Source organism: Thalassophryne amazonica, chromosome 10, assembly GCF_902500255.1.
Source record: "Thalassophryne amazonica chromosome 10, fThaAma1.1, whole genome shotgun sequence".
In the NCBI taxonomy this organism is placed as follows: domain Eukaryota; kingdom Metazoa; phylum Chordata; class Actinopteri; order Batrachoidiformes; family Batrachoididae; genus Thalassophryne; species Thalassophryne amazonica.
Genome location: NC_047112.1, coordinates 90,942,083 through 90,963,731, shown reverse-complemented (window position 1 = coordinate 90,963,731; position 21,649 = coordinate 90,942,083). Strand labels below are relative to the sequence as shown.

The 21,649-nt window shown below is 44.3% G+C and overlaps 1 protein-coding gene across 2 annotated transcripts in view; it reads right to left on the bottom strand.

The window, feature by feature from the left end:
- The window catches only part of clocka (clock circadian regulator a), a 79,397-nt gene that overhangs the window by 10,434 nt on the left and 47,314 nt on the right, over positions 1 to 21,649 (bottom strand). For both annotated transcript variants that reach the window (XM_034180497.1, XM_034180498.1), the window contains exons 15-21: positions 16,503 to 16,578; positions 16,228 to 16,372; positions 16,051 to 16,145; positions 15,810 to 15,896; positions 11,604 to 11,762; positions 9,152 to 9,346; positions 1,891 to 2,078 (exon numbers count right to left, since the gene is read on the bottom strand). In XM_034180497.1, coding sequence (XP_034036388.1) covers positions 1,891 to 2,078; positions 9,152 to 9,346; positions 11,604 to 11,762; positions 15,810 to 15,896; positions 16,051 to 16,145; positions 16,228 to 16,372; positions 16,503 to 16,578 — 945 coding nt within the window. The remainder of the gene's footprint in view (positions 1 to 1,890; positions 2,079 to 9,151; positions 9,347 to 11,603; positions 11,763 to 15,809; positions 15,897 to 16,050; positions 16,146 to 16,227; positions 16,373 to 16,502; positions 16,579 to 21,649) is intronic.

The window sequence follows — 21,649 nt, the reverse complement described above, 5'->3', positions numbered from 1 at the left end:
TCGTGGTTTAATGACAACTGCACATCCCGGTTGGAGGAGAGACGTTTGTCTGACTCATTATAAACCGTGTCAGGCTTCATTCACACTGTCAGCGCGCACACGTCACGGAGGCTGCTGGTCTGCGCTCTTTACTGCGGGGTGGAAAGGAGCGCATCCACCTCTGCCAGCTGCGGACTGACTCCTCTGGATCCACTTCAGCTCATGTGAGCTGACAAGCTGCTCGGATTTATTCCCGAATGTTGCTCCTGGTGTGGAAACGAGGATGAAAATTTAAGATAAAACGAATGAGTGAGGTTTTTTTGTTTGTTTTAGGGGGTCAAAGCTGTGATCTTTATTGGGACAGCAGACCAGTTACAATGGTAATAGGGGAAGCCGGGGCTGTTTGTAACAGTGTTCAAAGCTGCAGCCATGCTGGTATTTTGATTTCACTTTACACGTTATGAGGATCAGTCCACAGAAGTGAAATATTCTTTGGAGTATTCCACACTCTAAAACAAATTATTTGCTCAGTTTAAAAACAAAACAAAACCCTAAAATAGCAATTTGCATGTTTTTTAAAGAAATTCTAACAGCCACTGGTATTAGAAATTCTAACAGCCACTGAGTACACACAAGTAGTAAGACAAACCCAAGTTTAGCAACGCATTTAAGTGGTTTTGTATACTTCATTTGCTTTGTCCTCTACACTATTAATTATTTTTAACCAATTTAATTTAAAGGTTTTGGTGTTATTAGTTAGTCAAGTTATTTAAGTTTTTCAAGCTTCTTTAGTTTGCCTCCATTCCACTCAGTAATGTTCATGCAAAATATTACTTAATTTTCTCTTGCTCTCACACACACACACACACACACACACACCCACACACTCTCTCTCTCTCACACTCTCACTCTCTCTCTCACACACACAAACACTTTCTCTCTCACACTCTCTCTCTCTCACACTCTCTCTCTCTCTCTCACACACACAAACACTTTCTCTCTCTCTCTCTCTCACACACACAAACATTTTCTCTCTCTCTCTCTTGGAAGGTGGTGTGAACATTGTAGTATGTACATAATGTTCTTTTGTCAATTTAAGAATTTTTCCATATTTTGAAAGAGTGTAAATTTGGTGATATTTTCTATTTTGTTAAGGGGGTGTCATTGTGAATCCCAGGATCTGTTTGTCTGAAGATAATAGCAGTGCAGTACAGTTTGGTGTACTATGTGTGTAATTGGTGTCAAATGGTGAAATGTTCTTTGCTCAAGAACTTGAGTGTTGTATTTGATACTGTTCCTTTCCAAAGTAGAAATGGGGCCTAATATAGCTGTAAATGGTTAACTTTATCTGTAAAACTGCTGATTTTGAGAAGGACATGAAATGATTATTGCGGAATTGTAGTAATTTTCCGAGTGTTCACTTGAATGCCTGTACTGGACAAGGCAAGGGAATCTATTGGCACAGCAGCCCCACCAAGACTGTTTTTCACCAGCCGCCACTGGATGGATGGATGGATGGATGGATAGATGGATGGATGGATAGATAGATAGATAGATAGATAGATAGATAGATAGATAGATAGATAGATAGATAGATAGATAGATAGATAGATAGATAGATAGATAGATAGATAGATAGATAGATAGATAGATAGATAGATAGATAGATAGATAGATAGATAGATAGATAGATAGATAGATAGATAGATAGATAGATAGATAGATAGATAGATAGATAGATAGATAGATAGATAGATAGCAAAGTTTTTAAAACAGAGAAACACACTGAGAAAAATAAAACAGATTTCAGATGTTTGGCCCTCATGAATCCAAACAGCTCATGAATTTATTTTGCTTGAAAAAATAAGATGTGCTTTTATTCATTATTTATTTTTCATTGATGATACCAACCTGATCTGAGCTGCACAGTCCTGAGGAAATGTTCCCACCGCAGAGGAGTTGGAGCCACTGTTCTGGGATGGGTTCGTAGCAAACTGGACTGTGTTGGCAGGGCTTTGCTGGGAGATCATCACTGTGTTGTAAAGGGCTGAAGGCAGCGGGCTTTGTTGAGGCTGCCCCGTGAAAGACAAGTGATGAGACTGAAACCCACAGAACCAGAGTTAGAGGTGGTATCTATGCAGGATGGAAGAATGTGTGGTTAAATATAAATAAATAAATGAAATAACCTGCAGAGTACATAATAATCCTCCTATACATTTTGCATGTAAGAGGTTTACTTTATATATGTATAACTGTTGTAGGAGATACTTATCAGATTAAGAATTTGTTTTCCAACAAGATGGTACAGTATAAAAAAAGCCCAAACTACTTGTTGCTTTAACATATGTTGGTGTTATCCTCGTCAAATTACATACTAAGTACACATCAATAGAATCACCATATGGAATTCACACTTACAGAGTTTAAATAGTGTTTTAGATGTAGAGGAATTGAACTTCTTTTTCATCTTCACTTGTTCCTACCTCTATGGCGGATCCATGTTTCTGATCAGCTTTCTTCATATCTCTGGTGATAAACCTTTTAGCTCATATTCCTTCAACCCACTGCTCCTTCATCCTTTCCTCTCTTTCTTCCACTGTACTTCTGTTCTCATCACTGTTTAACCAATATCTTCTCGTCACGCGTCAAAACCACTGTGCTTTCTTAGATATCCCACCCTTACTTTCACTGTACCACTGATTCTCTCATTTCTTGTCCTGTCCAGCTTGATAACGTCACACATCCATTCTGAGAGTTCTCATTTCTGCCACATCCACTTTCTTGTCCTGCACTCCCTTCACTGCCCATGCCTCAACCTCATACTTCACTGTTGTAGAAAGCTGACCTTTAATGCTCACTTTAATTCTGTCACATGCACGAGTGTGCTTCCAGAAGTGTGCTTCCAGGAGTGTGCTCCAGGGCTCCGTAAAGCCCTGCTGCCATGTCAGGCTTTCTAACTATTGCACTCTTTAAATACCACAAACACACAGTGCTGGATTTTTGACCAGGATATTCTTGGTCCAACGTGCATACAGAGAAGGTACATGATGACACACTTCTCGGTTTTTTTAGTTTAGCTGGTGGTACAACTAAGACTGAGCAACATCTAAACAAGAGGGGAAGTTTCACTTTCAAGCATATTATATGTTTTACGTAATCGATTTGAAATATGAGCTGTTCTGTGTTTCAGAAAAATGAGTAAGTTTCATCTCTGCATCAAAGGCCGTCTCTTAATAAGCAGCGTAACAGCAGTTTGGTTTTATCGCGCTTTGTGAGTATGAAGTAGAACTTTTACAAGTGCATAAATTATATTTTGAAGAGAAATGACTAATCTGAGAAAACAGAAATATATCCTGTGCATGCTCAGTTCTGTCTGCATGATTGCAGAACCTCAGCTCTGTGAACCTGCAAGCTCTAGCTGGGTGCTCAACAAATATAAATGTGCAGCTTTCTGCTCCACTCACGGTTACGTTACACCACATACTAAAAGTAACATGAAGCCCACATAATATGGCACTCTTTCCTGGGGCCCAGGGAGATCCATTTGGGTTCTGTCACTTACCAACTTGAATCCAAGTATTCCTCCTTTCTGTTTCTGCTAGAAATCAATGGGAAGACACTCTGTATCTGCAGCTATGGCTGCTACAGTTAAACACCGCACAATAATGCAGCATTGTAACTAGTTTTATCACAAAATGTATGTGATGGCAAGCCATAAAGCTGCTACGCTGTTGTGTTGTCCCCAATATAGCAGCAGCACATAATATGTGATGGATCGGAAGTACACGCTGAGCACGCCTCATACCTGAACAAATCTTAGCAGGGTTTTCACATATTTATTTATTTTCCTTTTGCACATCAATTTTTATGCTGGCCGTCTTTTAGTGGTTTCTCCTGATGCTTGTTTGCAGTGTTTTCATTGTTATTGTTGTGCCTGACTAACATGGATGCCCTTTTCTCTTTGCTGCAAGTCAAATCTACCTACAAGTACCTGTACCTTCTCTGTACTTTCTGTTGAATTCCAGTATTAGTGCACCAGCAGTGACAAACTACACCTCATTCGTACACAAAGCACATCTACTGGTGAGCGCAATTCAGCCTCCTTTGTGTCCTCCCTCAGCTTTCTCTATATATTCATTTTCCATGTCTTCATTGTGTGTGACATCAGTGTCGACCCTCTGTGTACTTATGCATGCCGTTGTTTTGATTTTTGCATTTTATTTATTTATGACATGTTGTAGAGTGACACTTCACAGTGAGTTTAAAGGGAATTATTTTAGATATTCTAACATAAAATGCCTGAATTTTTTTTCTAAATTCTAAATTTCATTACAAAATTCAGATGTGTAACAGCTCAATGTTTCACAAACTTTCAAGCACCACTATTCTATTCTATCATCATCACACAAGAAAACACATTGTTCATCTTTTAGGGCCCCTTCACACATAGTACAAATTTGGTCGAATTGCACATGAAGCAGAAATCGTATGCAATATGTGTAAAATCGGAGCTGCCTCCGACGCCTCGTACACCTGTTGCTACAACTATTTGTGCACACCAGTGGTTGAAAGACAGAATGTGCCCTGTGAGAGCCCATTCAATCCATCTCGTGGCAGGTGTCGGCCAGATTCCAGGTGACACACACGAACATCTAACACCGCTCGCTTGGCACTTAGAAAATGTGTGGCCATTCACGCTGTTAGTACGAAAACATTCAGCAGATAATCACTTTCGAGCTGACGGTGAAATTTGTCTAAGTGCCCCATGACTGTGGAGTTGCCAAGTGCATGTGTGTTGTGCACTCCCCCCCCCAACACGCATGTGTGTGCTTGCTGTCCTCACGTGGAAATACATAAAACATATATATCGCTTTTGCGATGGGCTGCCCAATGACAAGCCAACAGTGCAAAAATACGCCACTTTCAGTCACATATCAGCAGAAATACACCATAACAAATGCCGTTTGGTCAGTTATCATGGGGCTTTTTTCTCTTTTTTTAAAAATACATTTATGTCCTTATTGGTTTCAGGCATTTACTTCTGTAAGGGCACTGCTCGCTTCTGGATTTGGCAAGAGGCTCTCAGTTGATTTCTCAGAAGTGGCGGAAGTGGCGCTCGTCTTCCTGTGCGACACTGTGCAGCTTGCTGTGGCGTATGGTTTGAGTGCTGTGTGTTGCCGATATTTTTTTTTTTTTCTTTTCTCTTTTTCCTTCTACGCCTAACATTTGTTACCGAGGATTAAGCGGAACTACGCGGATTATGCGGAACTATGAAGGGAGCTTACATCGGGATCCTTGTTGCCCTTTGGTCGCTATGGTGTCGGAGCATTAGCGGCTACCAAGATGGCGGAGATGTGAGTGCTGGTAGGATTACTTACAGCCGGAAACTCCTGATGTCTCTCCGTTTGCCAACGGCGAGTACAGAGTTCTTGTATCCTCCTGGCCTGCCAGACGGTTTTTCTAACATCGCAGTAAGTGGGGTTGTGCCAAGGAAGCGCTGGAGAAGAAGGGGGAGGAGGGGGGGCGTCCAGTGCCGGTTGAGAAGAGTCGGACTTGACGACAGACGCCGGCTCCCACCTCTCCCTACAGTCCTTCTTTCCAATATTCAGTCCATTAGGAATAAGAGGGACGAACTCGAGATCTACGCTAAGTGGAAACGCGAGTTTAGAGAGACTTGCCTCCTCGCGTTCACTGAAACGTGGTTGGGAGAACGAGACAAGAATGAGGATTTCTGCTTAACTGGCTTTGGTCTCCCCATTCGTCTTGACCGTTCCCCTTTTATCACAAGCAAGTCTAGGGGAGGCGGGGTTTGTTTTTACATTAATGAGAGATACTGTAAAACTGTGGTGGTGCGAGAGAAAATATGCACCTCGGATATTGAGCTATTGTGTATCTCACTTCGCCCCTTATACTTACCGAGGGAATTTCCTCAGCTGTTTTTTTCTCTTGTTTATATTCACCCGAGAGCTGACGTCACGGCAGCCTGCCAGCTGATCGAGGATGTGAATAATAAAATGACTGCAATTTCCCCTGATGCTCCCAAATTTATTTTGGGGGATTTTAATCACTGCCGATTGGACGGAGTGCTGAGGACATTCGAGCAGTATGTTACATGTCCAACAACAATGGGGAACTCTACGGTAGACCTTTGCTATGGCTCAGTAGCCAAAGCTTACAGGTCCACCAGTATGCCCTCTTTTGGAGCCTCATACCACAGCAGTGTCCTTCTCCTGCCGACTTATAGGCCAGTCTGCAGACTTCGTGAACGGACTATAAAGTCGGTGAGGTGTTGGTCAGAAGATTGTATCGACAAACTGAGGGCTTGCTTCGAATGGACAGAGTGGGAGGTCTTTTATAACATATGCTCGGATTTGAATGAACTGACACAGACTGTTTCTTCTTATATTTCTTTCTGTGTCGACATTAATATCCCTCAAAAGAATATTATTAGCTATGCTAATAACAAACCGTGGGTTACCAAAAATTTAAAGGGTGTCTTAAATAAGAAGAAAAACATTTTTTTTATAGGAAATAATAGGGAAAAGAAAGAAATTAACAAAGAGGTTAGGATTGAAATCCGGAAAGCGAAGAGAGCTTATAAGGATAAAGTAGAATATATGTATAGCAGTGGTGACCTGCGGGCGGCCTGGAGAGGCATTAAGTCTATGGCTTCAGTTACTAACGTTCAACAGGATAATAATAAAGCACCAATTAAAGTAGAGGGGAGTTGCGAGGAGGATCTGCCAAATGCATTCAACTGCTTTTATTCCCGGTTTGAGAACCATGAGGTTGCAGAGAAACTCCCCCTGGAAAGTACTCCCTCTGCTACTGATGATGGGATAGCCATTAGTGAGGATAGTGTGAAAAAACTTCTGGAGAAGGTTACTGTAAGGAAGTCTTGCGGTCCAGATGGAATTTGTGGACGCACACTAAAGTATTGTGCTGACCAACTTAGTAGTGTCCTCCTTTATATCTTTCGGAGGTCACTTATTTGTGGTCAAGTACCGGACTTATGGAAATCATCACTCATAATTCCTGTCCCGAAAAATTCATTCCCTAAGCAGTTTAATGACTTCAGACCCGTAGCGCTTACATCATTGTGCATGAAGGTCTTTGAGAAAATCATGAAGAATATGATAATAGCAAATATGGAGGGGAATATAGATCCACTCCAATTTGCGTATCAGGCGGGAAAAGGAGTGGAGGATGCTAAGCTTTTCATTCTTACCTGTCTTTATAGGCATTTAGAGAAGCCTCGAGCTCATGCTCGGCTTTTATTTGCTGACTTCTCCTCAGCTTTTAATCTGATGCAACCACACCTTTTAGTTAAGAGGTTGAGGTATGATTTTAAATTGCCCCACCAGATTGTTGTATGGTTGTCAGACTTTTTGACTAATAGGAGGCAGAGAGTCTTGGTAAATGGACGTGTTTCAGACTCCGTGGTTTTGTCCACTGGCTCACCACAGGGCTGTGTCCTTTCCCCCTTACTTTTTATTTTATATACAGATGAATGCAGAAGTGTTAGGCAGGGCAGTTATTTGGTTAAGTTTTCTGATGATACTGCTTTGCTGTCGCTCCTTCAGGGAGATGAGTCAGAACATGGGGAGGCCCTCACTGATTTTGTCTCATGGTGTGATGCAAATCACTTGGACTTAAATGTATCCAAAACGAAGGAGTTAATAATTGATTTCAGACGAAATAAAGGGTCAGCTGTGGACACTGTTATTCATGGTAAAGCCGTGGAAAAAGTCTCTGCATATAAATATTTAGGCACTTTCTTTGATGAGAAGTTGAAATTTGATGTAAATACGGCAGATATTGTGAAACGTGGGCAACAGAGAGTGTACCTTCTGCGCAAACTGAATTCCTTCTCTGTTAGGCCTGTTATTATGGGCCGCTTTTATCAGTCTTTTATTGAAAGCCTTTTATGTTTTTCTTTTATCTGCTGGTTTCCCAGCTTGGCTCTGAAGGATAAAAATAGGTTGTATAGTATTACAAGGATATGTTCAAAGATCATTGGAATGGAAACTAGAGACCTAGCTAGTTTTTGTGAACAACAAATGATAAGGAAGGCAAGATGTATTTTGTCTTCTTCCGGACATGTGCTAGCAGGTGAATTTTCTCTGTTGCCTTCGGGTCGACGTTATGTTTCACCTGTCTGCAGGACGAATCGATTGTTAAAATCCTTTATCCCTTCTGTTATCCGTCTTTTAAATTCTTTGTGAGGTGTAGATGTATAGGTATGAGGATGTATGGATGTTGTATATATATATATATTTTTTTATCTTATTCTGTTTTTTGTTTTTGTTGTTGTTGTTGTATGTTAATGTGCCGGTATGCAGGCTGCCGAAACCAATTGTCCCTGGTGGGATGAATAAAGTTGTCTAAGTCTAAGTCTAAGTCTTTTTCCGCACCTTTTACAGGACAGTGATGGTAGCACAGTGGTAAAGTTTCTGGCTGGCAACCAGAGTTTTTGTACATTGCAGGTTTGAATCCCATGGGTGCATGTATTTTTCTTTGTTTTTTACAGCACTGTGTGCATGAAACCGTCGCAGCGGGATCCTTTACGCCTGCCGGTTGGCTCGATGTTTTCATGGTTCGCTCATACGAGGTGTTCCACCGTGATTCGCCCTGATTTGTCCTGATTCGTACTATGTGTGAAGGGGCCCTTATTTGTCTTACTTGTTTTAACTCCCTTCTCATTTTGCCTCCAGCCTTTGCTATTCTAAAAAATATATCAATTCATCATGCAATTCATCACGCACCTCCTTCACTACCCACACCTGAGAACTTGCTGCTGCCCTCTTCCTTATTTGCAGACCTGCAAAAATCCACTGTCTAGTTCAAATACACTAAATAAACAGTGGTCTCACTCTATGTGACCTTTGACCTGGTGGGTCACCATTGAGCCATGTGGTCAGCTTGTTGGGTAGGAAGGGTTTTCAGACTCTCCATCTCTCTCTCTCTCTCTCTCTCTCTCTCTCTCTCTCTATATATATATATATATATATATATACACACACACACACACACACACACACACACACATATGAATGCCATTGTTATCAGCTTTTATGTACAAAGAAGACAGTAAAAAATAGCTTGTTGGGCATGCAGCTATATAACTTCTTAAAATGACATGGTGGCATGGAAAATGCTGAGTGTGAGATACCTGTGAGAGTGCTGTGCTCTGTTCACGTGTCAGCGTCTGTTGCTGGGATTGTGGTTGCTGCATGCTGTTCTGTAGCGTCCCTGTAGAAGCTACCTGACCCTGCGTGCTGTGTGCACCTCCCTGCTGCACAGCATTCCCAAGGGCCATTTGAACTGAACTGACATTGAATACTCCAGATCCTTTCTGCAAGAACATCTACAATAAACATTCACATATCAGACACATTACAGCCAAAATGCATCCAAGACACACCACATAAATTGTAAACTACACAGCAAAGTGCTGATACGAAGTCTGTTAGAAACGTATCCGACCTTTTTATTTTTTTTTTCAAAAACCTGATGGATTTGAATCACGTGTGCTTGCATGAGCCAACCTTGAATCTTCGTGCGCATGCGTGAGTTTTTTCACGCCTGTCGGTTGCATCATTTGCTTGTAAGCAGCCTTTGTGTGAGGATGGGTGGAGTCTCTCGTCGTTTTTCTTTGCAAGGAAATGGCGGAACAACTGGAGCAGCATGACTGCATCAAATTTTGCTAGAAACTGGGCGACAGCCAGATGGAAACCATTCGGATTATTCAGACGGCTTTCGGTGATGATCCTCTGGGCATCACACAGATTAAGGAGCGGTACAATCGGTTTAAAGACGGCCGCACAATGGTGGAGAGCGCACCGCGCTCCGGGCGGCATCAACATGCTGAAATGACCGGATCATTTCCAAAGTGAACGCTGTGGTGATGCGGGACCATCATGTGACTATCCGAGAAATTGCGGAAGAGGTGGACATCAGCACTTTTTCAGCACATTCCACTGTGACAGAAGATTTGGCCATGAAAAGAGTGGCGGCGAAATTCACTGGCACGAAGCTGATGGCGCAGCAACAGCGCCTCCGTGATGAAGCCTCACAGGACATGTTGTGACATGTCCAGCTCACATGCCCGAAAGAGACTCCACCCATCCTCACACAAAGGCTGCTTACAAGCAAATGACGCAACCGACAAGCGTGAAAAAAATCATGCATGCGCACAAAGGTTCAAGGTTGGCTCATGCAAGCACATGTGATTCAAATCCATCAGGTTTTTGAAAAAAATAAAAAGGTCGGATACTTTTCTAACAGACCTCGTACAGTAAAATTCACCTAAACCATCATCGTATTCACATTCACCGGCAAAAGCAAAAGTCCCAATGCTTTTGTATGGTTTTCCATGTAATAAACACCGTATTTACCAGATTTTGTGTAATGGATTTTCACTCACATCATACATAGCATTCTGTCCCATCACAATGCACTTCCATTAAAAACCCCTCGCACGTACTGGACAGAGCAGTCTGGGCGTGTCCAGTCGCAGTATAGGTACGAAATGAAATTCAGCACAGACACTCGCCGATTCAAGGAAAGTGGGTACTATATTTCCTTGATTAAAAGCCTGGTCCTTTATTTTTTCCTCAAACCGTACTCAGACCTGGCACCTAAACGAGTCCAGGGCATAAATCAAGGCCAGTGATTATTAACAAAATTCTGCTTGTTGCCTGCACTGCAATATGATGTTAAGTTTCACGCATATCACTGGGTGTGGCGAAACAAATATAACTACTTTAGATCAGAGCCCTCTGCATGGCTGCGATCCAGCTCCATAACCTGACGTGCACCTACTCAATGACAGAGACTGCAAGGGCTGTGATTAGTCACTTTTCCGCTTTAATTCCTTCCTCTCCTGTCATATTTGTTTTTGCAGTGTGCACATCGATGACATTTCAATCATGAATCAAAGGAACATTTGGCAGAAAAGTCCACAAATATAACCAACTTTACAACACAGAGTCTAAAAACTACAAAGACACTCAAATGACCAAATTGCACATACCGTAAGGTTAGTTTGGAAGTTGATGATTATATAAAGATGTGGAGGTTGTTGGGGGACAAACTGATCTAGAAAAGCAGCTGTTCCTGCAGTAAATTGCATTACAACACCTACCAACGCGACAGAGAACTTTAAAAGGGTAACGCGGACGTCAATGTCATTGCATGGCCACAGAGTTACAGAGTTGCAGAAGCATAAATCAGGCTTTAGGACTTTAAGGTAGTACTCCAGAGCAGACTTAGAAAAAAAACAGTGATTCAACTAAATGTGATCCTTTTTCAATGCATATTATTCCTGGCGCTTACTTAAGGCAGGCTTTTATTTTTGACAGACAAAGTTTTGACCCAGCCATCAAATAAGGCAGGTCCATATTCAAGGTCAGGCGGTTAATCAAGGAAATACGTAAACCTAATTGGTGCTGGGGATTCCCCGTAGATTGTTCATTGCCTCCTGATTGTAACTAATCCATTTTCGGGATTTTCTCCATTTTATGCATATAGTGGATTTTGATTATATTGGACAAAATTCACTGGTCCACCTGAATCCATTATACACGGGTTTTACTGTATATGAACACTCTTGGGCGACTCACCTGCAGACTCTGTCCTTGAACCTTCTGCAGTTCATCCTGGATCTGCCGCAGCTCATCCTCCTGCCTCTGAATGTTGGTCTCTATCAGTCTGGTCCTCTGCTGTAGCTGCTCCTTCAGGTGCTGCACGGCATCTAAGTTGCTCGAAAACCGATCCCCAGACTGTGTGTGTGTGGGGGGGGGGGGGGGGGATATTGTAAGAGAAAATACAGTTGCAGTGACAGTAAGTAAGCATGTTTAGCTGGTGCGGCCTGAGACGAGTATTTCACAGGCTGATACAAGCATATCTTCAAGCAAGGTCAAATGTTTAATGTCCACTAGTTGTGGAACTATTGCAGCTGATTAAACCCTACAGTTAGATTTTCCAGCGTTTCAGTGACACAGGAGTGATGTATCTGACTATCGGCCCCAGCACATTTCTTTGGTCCATTCTTTTATCTGTGCACATGTCAATTGTTTCTGACTGCATACAATGTTTTTGTTTTTCCTATGAATTCTCAACTGAATTTTTTTTCCATATACAGCATTAATTTGTCCCAGTGGACACTACAACAGGTGGCGCTCTGTCCACAGGGACTACTGATGTGCTAAGGGATTGGGACATGAGACAAACAGATGTATGGTGCTCTCAACCCTTACACCTGCTCATACTTTGTTCGGGCAAGTGGGAGAAATTAAACATACCCTTGTGTTAACTTTGAAGCCTGTCTGTGGTCTGTAATTTCAAATGCAACATCTAACGATGGGCAGCACAGTAACTTAGTGGTTAGCACTGTTGCCTCACAGCAAGAAGGTCGTGAGATTGATTCTCACCTGTGGCCTTCCTGTGTGGAGTTTGCATGTTCTCCCCGTGTTTTCATGGGTTTCCTCCGAGTGCTCCGGCTTCCTCTTCCTCCCACATCCAAAGACATGCAGGTTGGGTGGACTAGAAACTTAAAATTGTTCGTAGGTGTGCGTGTGAATGAGGATGTTTGTCTATATATGGCCTTGCGACAGACTGGCGTCCTTTCCAGGGTGTAACCCGCCTCACGCCCTATGACTGCTGGGATAGGCTCCAGTGCCCCCCACCCCCACCCCCCGTGACCCTTAATTGGAGGAAGCAAAATCATAAAAGAACACAAGATTAAAAATACAACCCCAATTCCAATGAAGTTGGGACGTTGTGTAAAATGTGAATAAAAATAAAATATGATTTGCAAATCCTCTTCATCCTATATTCAATTGAATACACCACAAAGACAAAATATTTAATGTTCAAATTGATAAACTTTTTTGGTTTTGTGCAAATATCTGCTCATTTTGAAATGGATGCCTGCAACACGTGTCAAAAAAGCTGGGACAGTGGTATGTTTCCCACTGTGTTACATCACCTTTCCTTTTTAACAACACTCAATAAGCGTTTGGGAACTGAGGACACTAATTGTTGAACTTGCACTTGCACTTGTAGATGTAGCGATGAACTGTGTTAACTGACACTGGTTTTCTGAAGTGTTCCTGAGCCCACATGGTAAGCTCCTATACGCAATGATGTCGGTTTTTAATGCAGTACCGCCTGAGGGATCGAAGGTCACGGGCATTCAATGTTGGTTTTCGGCCTTGCCGCTTACGTGTAAAAAGTTCTCCAGATTCTCTGAATCTCCTGATTATATTATGGACTGTAGATGATGGAATCCCTAAATTCCTTGCAACTGAACGTTGAGAAACATTGTTCTTAAACTGTTGGACTATTTTTTCATGCAGTTGTTCACAAAGTGGCGATCCTCACACCATCTTTGCTTGTGAATGGCTGAGCCTTTTGGGGATGTTCCTTTTATATCCAATCATGACACTCACGTGTTTCCAATTAGGTGTTCTTTGAACATTCATCAACTTTCCCAGTCTTTTGTTGCCCCAGCTACTTTATGTTCTCAACTGTTAAGCACCTGACTGTCCTGTACAACCCAATTTGCCTTCCTGTCTGAATACATTCATTTTTTGTTTGTAAAATTGCAATGTAAAACAGTGAAATACACCACTACTTCAATTTTGATTCAGATATTTACATTTACTTTTACCTAACTTTTGTGTGTAATTTTGTTATAAATTTGATTGCAAAACAAAGTCTGCATGAAGGACTTCAAATGTGTTTGTCTTTTAACCAAATATTTCCACTTAGTTTGGGGAGTCCACCTCTTATAGTTCTGCTGGACAAACTTTAGCTCATTAACTATTATATTTATACGACATCAGCATTACAAAAACAAATGTTGGGCAATTGTTTTGATTAAAATGATTGGCATTTGGCTTATGTCTAAAACAGGTTAACCCGGACAGCGCCGGGTACCCCAGCCCTTCTTGAATGATGCAGACATTTTCCTGTATTACTGGTTGAAGAAAGTATCTTTTAAAAACTGACAGTTCGTTTGGGAGCTGAGTTTAAGTCTGGCTCATCCTTAAGGGCCCCTTCACACATAGTGCGAATATGGTCAAATTGCGCATGAAGTGAGCATGAAGCAGGAATCGTGTGCAATCGTGTGTAAAATCATAGCTGCCTCTAACGCCTTGTACACCTGTTGCTACAGCTATTTGCGCACACGAGCGGCTGAAAGACAGAGTGTGCGCTGTGAGAGCCTATCAAACCCTCTCACGGTAGGTGTCGGCCAAATTCCAGCTGACACACATGAGCATCTAACACCGCTCACTTGGCAGTTTGAAAACGTGTGGACATTCGCACTATTAACACGATCACTGTTGAGCTGGATGTGAAATTTGTCTAAGTGTCCCACGAGTGTGGCTTTGCAAACAGACACAGTGACATGTTGGTGTGTGCACTGAACTGACACGGGGTGTGGCCGCCTACAGGAGCGGCTGCGGAGATCTGTGGTTCTGGACGTCACGCCTGGGGAACACGTACTGTGTTTGAACGGACATGAACTAACATCTGTCCACATCGCGCAGCTGCTCGCACTGTGTTCCCGCGTGTTTTTGTGGTTTGCTCATACAAGCTGTTCTGCTGTGAGTCGCCCTGAGTTGTACTTATTCGTACTATGTGTGAAAAGGCCCTAATTATAGCCACCAGCATGAGTACCCCTTCTCCTCCTCGCTGGTGACTGACTTGAAGTGGCGCTGTGTCTTCATGAGTGATCCAACCATGGGTCCATCAAAAGTCACTCTTATTTCATCCATCCATAAACCCTTTGAAAAATCTGTCTTCAGATATTTCTCGTCCCAGTCTTGTCATTTCAACTTTTGAGTCTTCAGTAGTGGTCGTGTTTCAGCCTTCCTTATCTTGCCCATGTGTCTGAGCACTGAACACTTTGTACTTGACTTCAGGCCACTTGCAGTTCTGCTATATGTTGGAACTGGAGGATAATGGGTTCCTGATAGTGTCACTTTTATTTCTTCTCAAATCTTTTTCATTTTTTCTCCTCCACACATTTCTTGTGACTCTGCTATTTGCAACAAAATGTCTGACTGTTCAGTGATCACACCTTCATAGCTTAAGCATTAAGAATGCTGAATTCCTCTGAAAAGCATTTTACCATTTTTGACATTTCAGTGTCTCTTAAACCTCTTTAGCTGAGGTACAGAAGCTGCCTTATAAGTATGCACACCTTGAGATCAGGTGTTAATTACAATAGGCCACACCGTCATTACATGAATACATATCGCCTGAGAATGCTTAATTCCAATAAGCATTCAGTTTTATACAGCGTGTAGTTGGGAAAATAGGCACAAAAATGATGATAATGTCAAAATACTCACTTCCACCAACTACACTACAATGTATGTAGTGTAGTTGGTGGAAAATGTTGGAGTGATTAATAGAAAAATGTATCACTGGACTTTTGGGATCACTATACTGTACACCGAATACACAATCTGCCAAGGGACACAAACTTGTATATTCAAGGAAGGTGGCTTGTTAATATTTAGAATGTCTCTTAATGATGACACCAGTTTGAAAATACAAGATAAAACCATTAAGGATTTCATAGAAATTTGCTGGGTGTTTGATATAAATTGCAAGAATACACAGAAAATGCAGTGACTATTGAATTTGACTTTGCAGTCACCACCATTTGTAATGACTGTACACACAGCAGATATATCTGGATATCTGTAATCCACTCTTTTGCTGTTTGCCAACAAAAAGGTGAGGAGCAATGTGGAACTTTAGTGGAGGTCTGAATGAGATCCTTTTTCAAATGAATCAGAACAATATCTTACTTGGCCACTCGTCTGAACCTTTTCAGATGGCCGTGAAACCAGAGATTGTGCCACGCTCTGTACTGTGTTTGGGCAGCTCACGGACTGCTGGTGGAAATACAAAGTTGGGGAAAAGGCGTCATGAAGAACAGGGACAGATCACATTCAGAGTATTAAATCTGCTTATCCTTATGTCAATCCCTCCTGACCTTGAACACCATTAGTGACATTGTACACCAGACTGTGATGACCATTCACTAACCTCACTACTGACAGATGATCTTCTCTGTAATGTGACCTCAGCAGCAGACTGGTAATCTGGGATATGTCTGTCTTCCTGAAGCTTAACCTGTGACGCTAAGAGGAAAACAGTACAGAATGTTTTCAGTCATTGGAATACTGTGCTGGCCTGTAATATTCATTTGTTGAGCCATTTTACAGGCTGGGTTAGACATCACAGTCTGTGAGGATTTGCGTGAGCTGCGAGAAGACGCTGACGGTGGACAGCTCCTGTCCAAGTGCTCTAGAATATCCATTATACTGGATGTGTTGATCTGAGACTCAGAATCAGGATGTTGGGAGTGCTGTGAGAACAGGGACAATGTCACTGCAATCGGTAAGGAAAGTTGCTAACTGGATCTAAATGCGCTCATGTCATTTGTACAAATCTGTAAATAATTTATAAGAGTAACTCATTTTGGACCAAATTATTACCTTGTCTGCACTGATTTCACATGGTGATTCTTCAATACCAAGTTCCCTGCGTTGCTCTGCTCTTACTACAGCATAACTGCAACGCAAAGACAGCAAAAGAAAAACATAACATTTTGATCTCAGTGAAATATGAAGACCCATCAACAGCCATTGAAAAATTTTGTATTGACCTGTGACAGTTCTTTTATGTGTAAAAAGCGCGATAACGTTTCTGCAAAGTTTTGGAGAATGATTTCTCTCACTTCCCTCTCTCTATTTGCCACCGCCATGGCAAGATACAAGTTCGACAGCAGGTCAGCCCCACATGCTAAGAGCCAGTAACTAATTCAGTCACTGTGAGTTGTTTTTGATTGACATTTTGGGCAGATGCAACAAAAAATTCTTATAAATGATAAATGTTAGTTGTGAATTGATGAAAAGTAGACTGTATCTATCACTCCAAATCTATTTGTATTGCTCCACCGTTGAGGACACTTTCTGTAAATGATAAATATTTGTGAATGTTGATTACAGATCAGTTATTATATCACTATTTGCATTTCATGCCTATGTTTACTATTCCACTTAATTTATTTAAGTTTTGCTACTTCTACCCCATGTATAGTTATCATCAGCTTTCCAATGTATGCGCATTGTTCTAATAGGATTTGTACCACTTTGAATATTACTCATCTCCCTCTTGCATTGCTTGACACTTCTCACATGAATCTACAAAACTTATACAACAACAGACATACAGACGTCCTCCGTGAAGTAAATGAATGTTTTCTGTAAATGTAACCAGTTCCATGAGGAAATGGAGCTCCTGAATACATTGAGGCAATATGGCTAAGCCTGAAACTAATTTGTCGAGGGGTTTGGGGGCCACCTAGGCCCCCAATGGGGTCCAGGGGCGAAGCCCCGGGCTGGGGGCTGCGATTTTAGGCCTTTTCAAACCTGTTTGGAAAGCTCTCAGGAACAGCCAATGTTAAAGTTTTTAAACAATCATTCCCATCTTTGAGGTCAAGTGGTTTGTGTTTTACAATGCAGATTTCTAAAGCAAAAATAAAATAACCACAAACAAAAATTGGGCATAGGTTCCCCTAACATCTGCAGGTTTTGTCTCCATACTACCATCACTGAACACTGTTGCTGCTGGGCTCATATTTTCGTGGCAATTATTTTACAGTTTATTCAACAGACCAGTCCAAGCGAACATCAGTGTGGAAAGAAAAGCAAGCAGAAAATGAAAAGGTGTTAGGAAAGTGTAGTGACACGGATGAGGAGTATGATGAAGTGAAGATGGGTGACAGCTGTCATGAGATAATGAGTGACAGCTGTCACCCCCGGCTGTGTCCGTGGCGGCAGCACCCTCTCGTGCCTGAAGCTCGCACTTCAGGCAGGGCGCCCTCTGGTGGTGGGCCAGCAGTACCTCCTCTTCTGGCGGCCCACACAACAGGACCCCCCCCTCAACGGGCGCCCCCTGGTGCCCGACCGGGTTTATCCGGGTGTCGGCGGTAGAAATCGGCCAGGAGGGCCGGGTCCAGGATGAAGCTCCTCTTCACCCAGGAGTGTTCTTCGGGTCCATACCCCTCCCAGTCCACCAAATACTGGAACCCCCAGCCCATTCGACGGACGTCCAGGAGACGGCGCACTGTCCAAGCCGGCTCCCCGTCAATGATCCGGGCAGGAGGCGGCGCCGGACCAGGAGCACAGAGGGGTGAGGTGTGGTGTGGTTTCAGTCTGGACACATGGAAAACAGGATGGATCTGCGGTGAAGCTGGGAGTTGGAGCTTCACTGCGGCAGGGCTGAGGATCTTGAGGATTTTGAATGGTCCAATGTACCTGTCCTTCAACTTAGGGGAGTCCATTTGGAGGGGGATGTCCTTCGTTGATAACCACACCTCCTGCCCGCCGGCGGTCTGCATGGGCCTTAGCCCTCGTTCGGGCCTTCAACAAGGCAGAACGGGCGGTGCGCCACACCCGACGGCACCTCCGCAGGTGGGCCTGGACCGAGGGCACACCGACCTCTCCCTCCACCACGGGAAACAATGGGGGCTGGTACCCCAAACACACCTCAAACGGGGAGAGGCTGGTGGCAGAAGACACCTGGCTGTTATGTGCATACTCGATCCATGCCAGATGGTTACTCCAGGCCGTCGGGTGCGTGGATGTCACACAGCGGAGGGTCTGTTCCAACTCTTGGTTGGCCCGTTCTGCCTGTCCGTTCGTCTGTGGGTGGTACCCCGACGAGAGACTCACGGTGGCCCCCAGTTCCCTGCAGAAACTCCTCAAGACTTGAGAGGAAAACTGGGGACCACGATCCGAGACAACGTCAGTAGGTCTCCCAAGCAGACGAACGACGTGGTGGACCAGGAGGTCTGCTGTCTCCTGGGCCGTAGGGAGCTTCGGGAGGGCCACGAAGTGGGCCGCCTTGGAAAATTGGTCCACTATCGTGAGGATGGTGGTGTTGCCCTGGGACGGCGGGAGGCCCGTGACGAAATCCAGGCCGATATGGGACCAGAGGCGATGAGGCACAGGAAGCAGCTGGAGAAGTCCTTGGGACCTTTGGTGGTCTGCCTTGCCCCTGGCACAGGTGGTGCAGGCCTGGATATACTCCCGGACGTCGGCCTCCATAGACGCCCACCAGAAGCGCTGCCGGACAACTGTCACGGTCCTTCGCACCCCTGGATGACAGGAGAGCTTGGAACCGTGACACAAATCCAAGACTGCAGCTCTGGCCTCTGGTGGGACGTAAAGTCGATTCTTCGGCCCAGTTCCGGGATCCGGGCTCCGTGCCAGGGCCTCCCGGACGGTCTTCTCCACGTCCCAGGTGAGGGTGGCCACGATAGTGGACTCCGGAATGATGGGCTCCGGTGGATCCGACAGCTCTGTTTTGACTTCGTCTTCGTGTACCCGGGACAAGGCATCCGATCTCTGGTTCTTGGTCCCGGGGCGATAGGTGATCCGGAAGTCAAAACGTCAGAAGAACAGTGACCAGCAGGCTTGCCTGGGGTTCAGCTGCTTGGCGGTCTTGATATACTCCAGGTTCCGATGGTCAGTGAAAACCGTGAACGGCACAGACGCTCCCTCCAACAGGTGTCTCCACTCCTCAAGAGCCTCTTTCACCACAAGGAGTTCTCGGTTGCCGACGTCATAGTTCTGTTCAGCCGGGGTCAACCTGCGAGAAAAGTAGGCACACGGGTGAAGAACCTTATCGGTCTCTCCGCTCTGGGATAGCACGGCTCCTATCCCTGAGTCAGAGGCGTCCACTTCAACCACAGACTGGCGGCTAGGGTCAGGCTGCACCAGAACTGGTGCAGTCGGGAATCGTCGTTTCAACTCCTTGAACGCGGCTTCGCACCGATCCGACCAGGTGAAGGGGACTTTTGGAGAGGTCAGGGCTGTCAGGGGGCTAACTACCTGACTTTAGCCCTTAATGAACCTCCTGTAGAAATTTGCAAAGCCGAGGAACTGTTGCAGCTTCCTACGGCTTGTTGGTTGGGGCCAATCTCTCACCGCCGCAACCTTGGCCGGATCAGGGGCGACGGAGTTGGAGGAGATGATAAACCCCAGGAAGGACAAAGAAGTGTTGTATGGCTGGGGGGGCCTGGCTGCCTTTTTGTTTCTGTCTTTTGTTTTTCCTTCCAGGTGGCTTGCATTTGGGACTGAGTGGCTGTGTAGCTGAGTTTATCAGGACCTCACCCTGATCACCTGAGGCTGATCACCTGCGGCTCGTCAGGACTCACAGCTGTGGTGCATCTACATGGATTGGAACATGGTGGCATTTAAGACTGGAGTACACAGTGTGTATTTGCCAGAGACTCGACCTTGTGACCAGACGGGTGAGATCGTCATCTCGAGAGCCATCTCATCATCAGTGGATGCAGAGAACGTCCAGGTTTGATGCATGGTCTGTGAAAGAGGAGGGGGTGAGGTCTCACGCTCGTCAGCACACTTCCTGAGGTACGTTAGATTTTGTGACTAACATTTATACAGTCAGTAAATATGGTGTCCCTCACACCTTATTATATTGAGCTGTATGTAGTCGTTTAATCAGCTTCCACTGCTGTGGAGTTTTGTGAGCAGGGTGTTCTATGCCTGCAGGGTGGGAAGCTGATTAGTAATTAAGCCAGGAAGTGTTTGCTGTTTGTACACCTTTGAGCGGTCCCTCTGTGTGTAGAGTGTGGACTCACATGATGATTTCTTCTTTCACAGACTCGGTTTGTCGCGGCCACCTGGGGGGTGTCGGCGGGGTCCTTGGGTCCGAACTGGTTCTGGCTCCTGGACCGTTTTGTGCTGCTCGGAGCACACCGCAAATCCACCACGCCAGACCGCGCACTTTTATATTTATCACAGCACTGTTATGTTCATTAAATTCTGTTATCCTTTGTACCGTGCTCTGCTTATTTTATACTGGGTCCTTCAAACGCTGGTCGGTTCTCCGGGCTGCGTCCGACACATAACAGTAGTCTCTGGCCAAACATCACGGACCCAGCGGTAGCAGAGACGGTAACGCGCCGGGAAGGCGGCAGCAGACGTTCAGAAGTTATCCGGATCAGTTGCGGGTGCTCTCCGCCCGGATGGTGCGCGTTGGAGAACCCATTACTGAATACTGATTTGAGCGCTCATGCAGCCGTCTTCCTGTGTTTGTGCCTTATCCGAGGGTCGTGGTGGAGTGTGACTGGCGACGGCTTCGCGTCACGCTCCGACCGGATAAGAGGTTTAAACGGGAGCTGCAAGAGTGTGTCTGTAATGGGTGCACGCGCACGGCGGAGCTCTGTGGCACGGGTCGCTGTGCTTCCCGTGTGACAGTTGTAGCCCCGTTTCCCCAGATGAAGATAACTACTGCGTCTGTTGTGTCAGCTCCGGTGTTATTTAGTTAAATCACATTTTTGGTTGTGTGTTACACAGAGCTGCGCACAGAAAGGCAGCATGAGTTTGTTTTCTCAGTTACCAAAGGGGGTTTTTCATTTTTAGCACTTTGGCTCCCTCTTTTGGTGACTGAGTCACATTACCGTCAAGCTCTTAAGTTGGAACAGGTGTGTTCCATTTGTTTGAGCTTGACGGTATAAACCACTTATTAGTTTTGTGTGTGTTCATTTTGTGTGGGTGTTTTTTGAGTTGGTTTTTTTGTGTGGGGTTTTTATTTGTACACTATTTAGTGT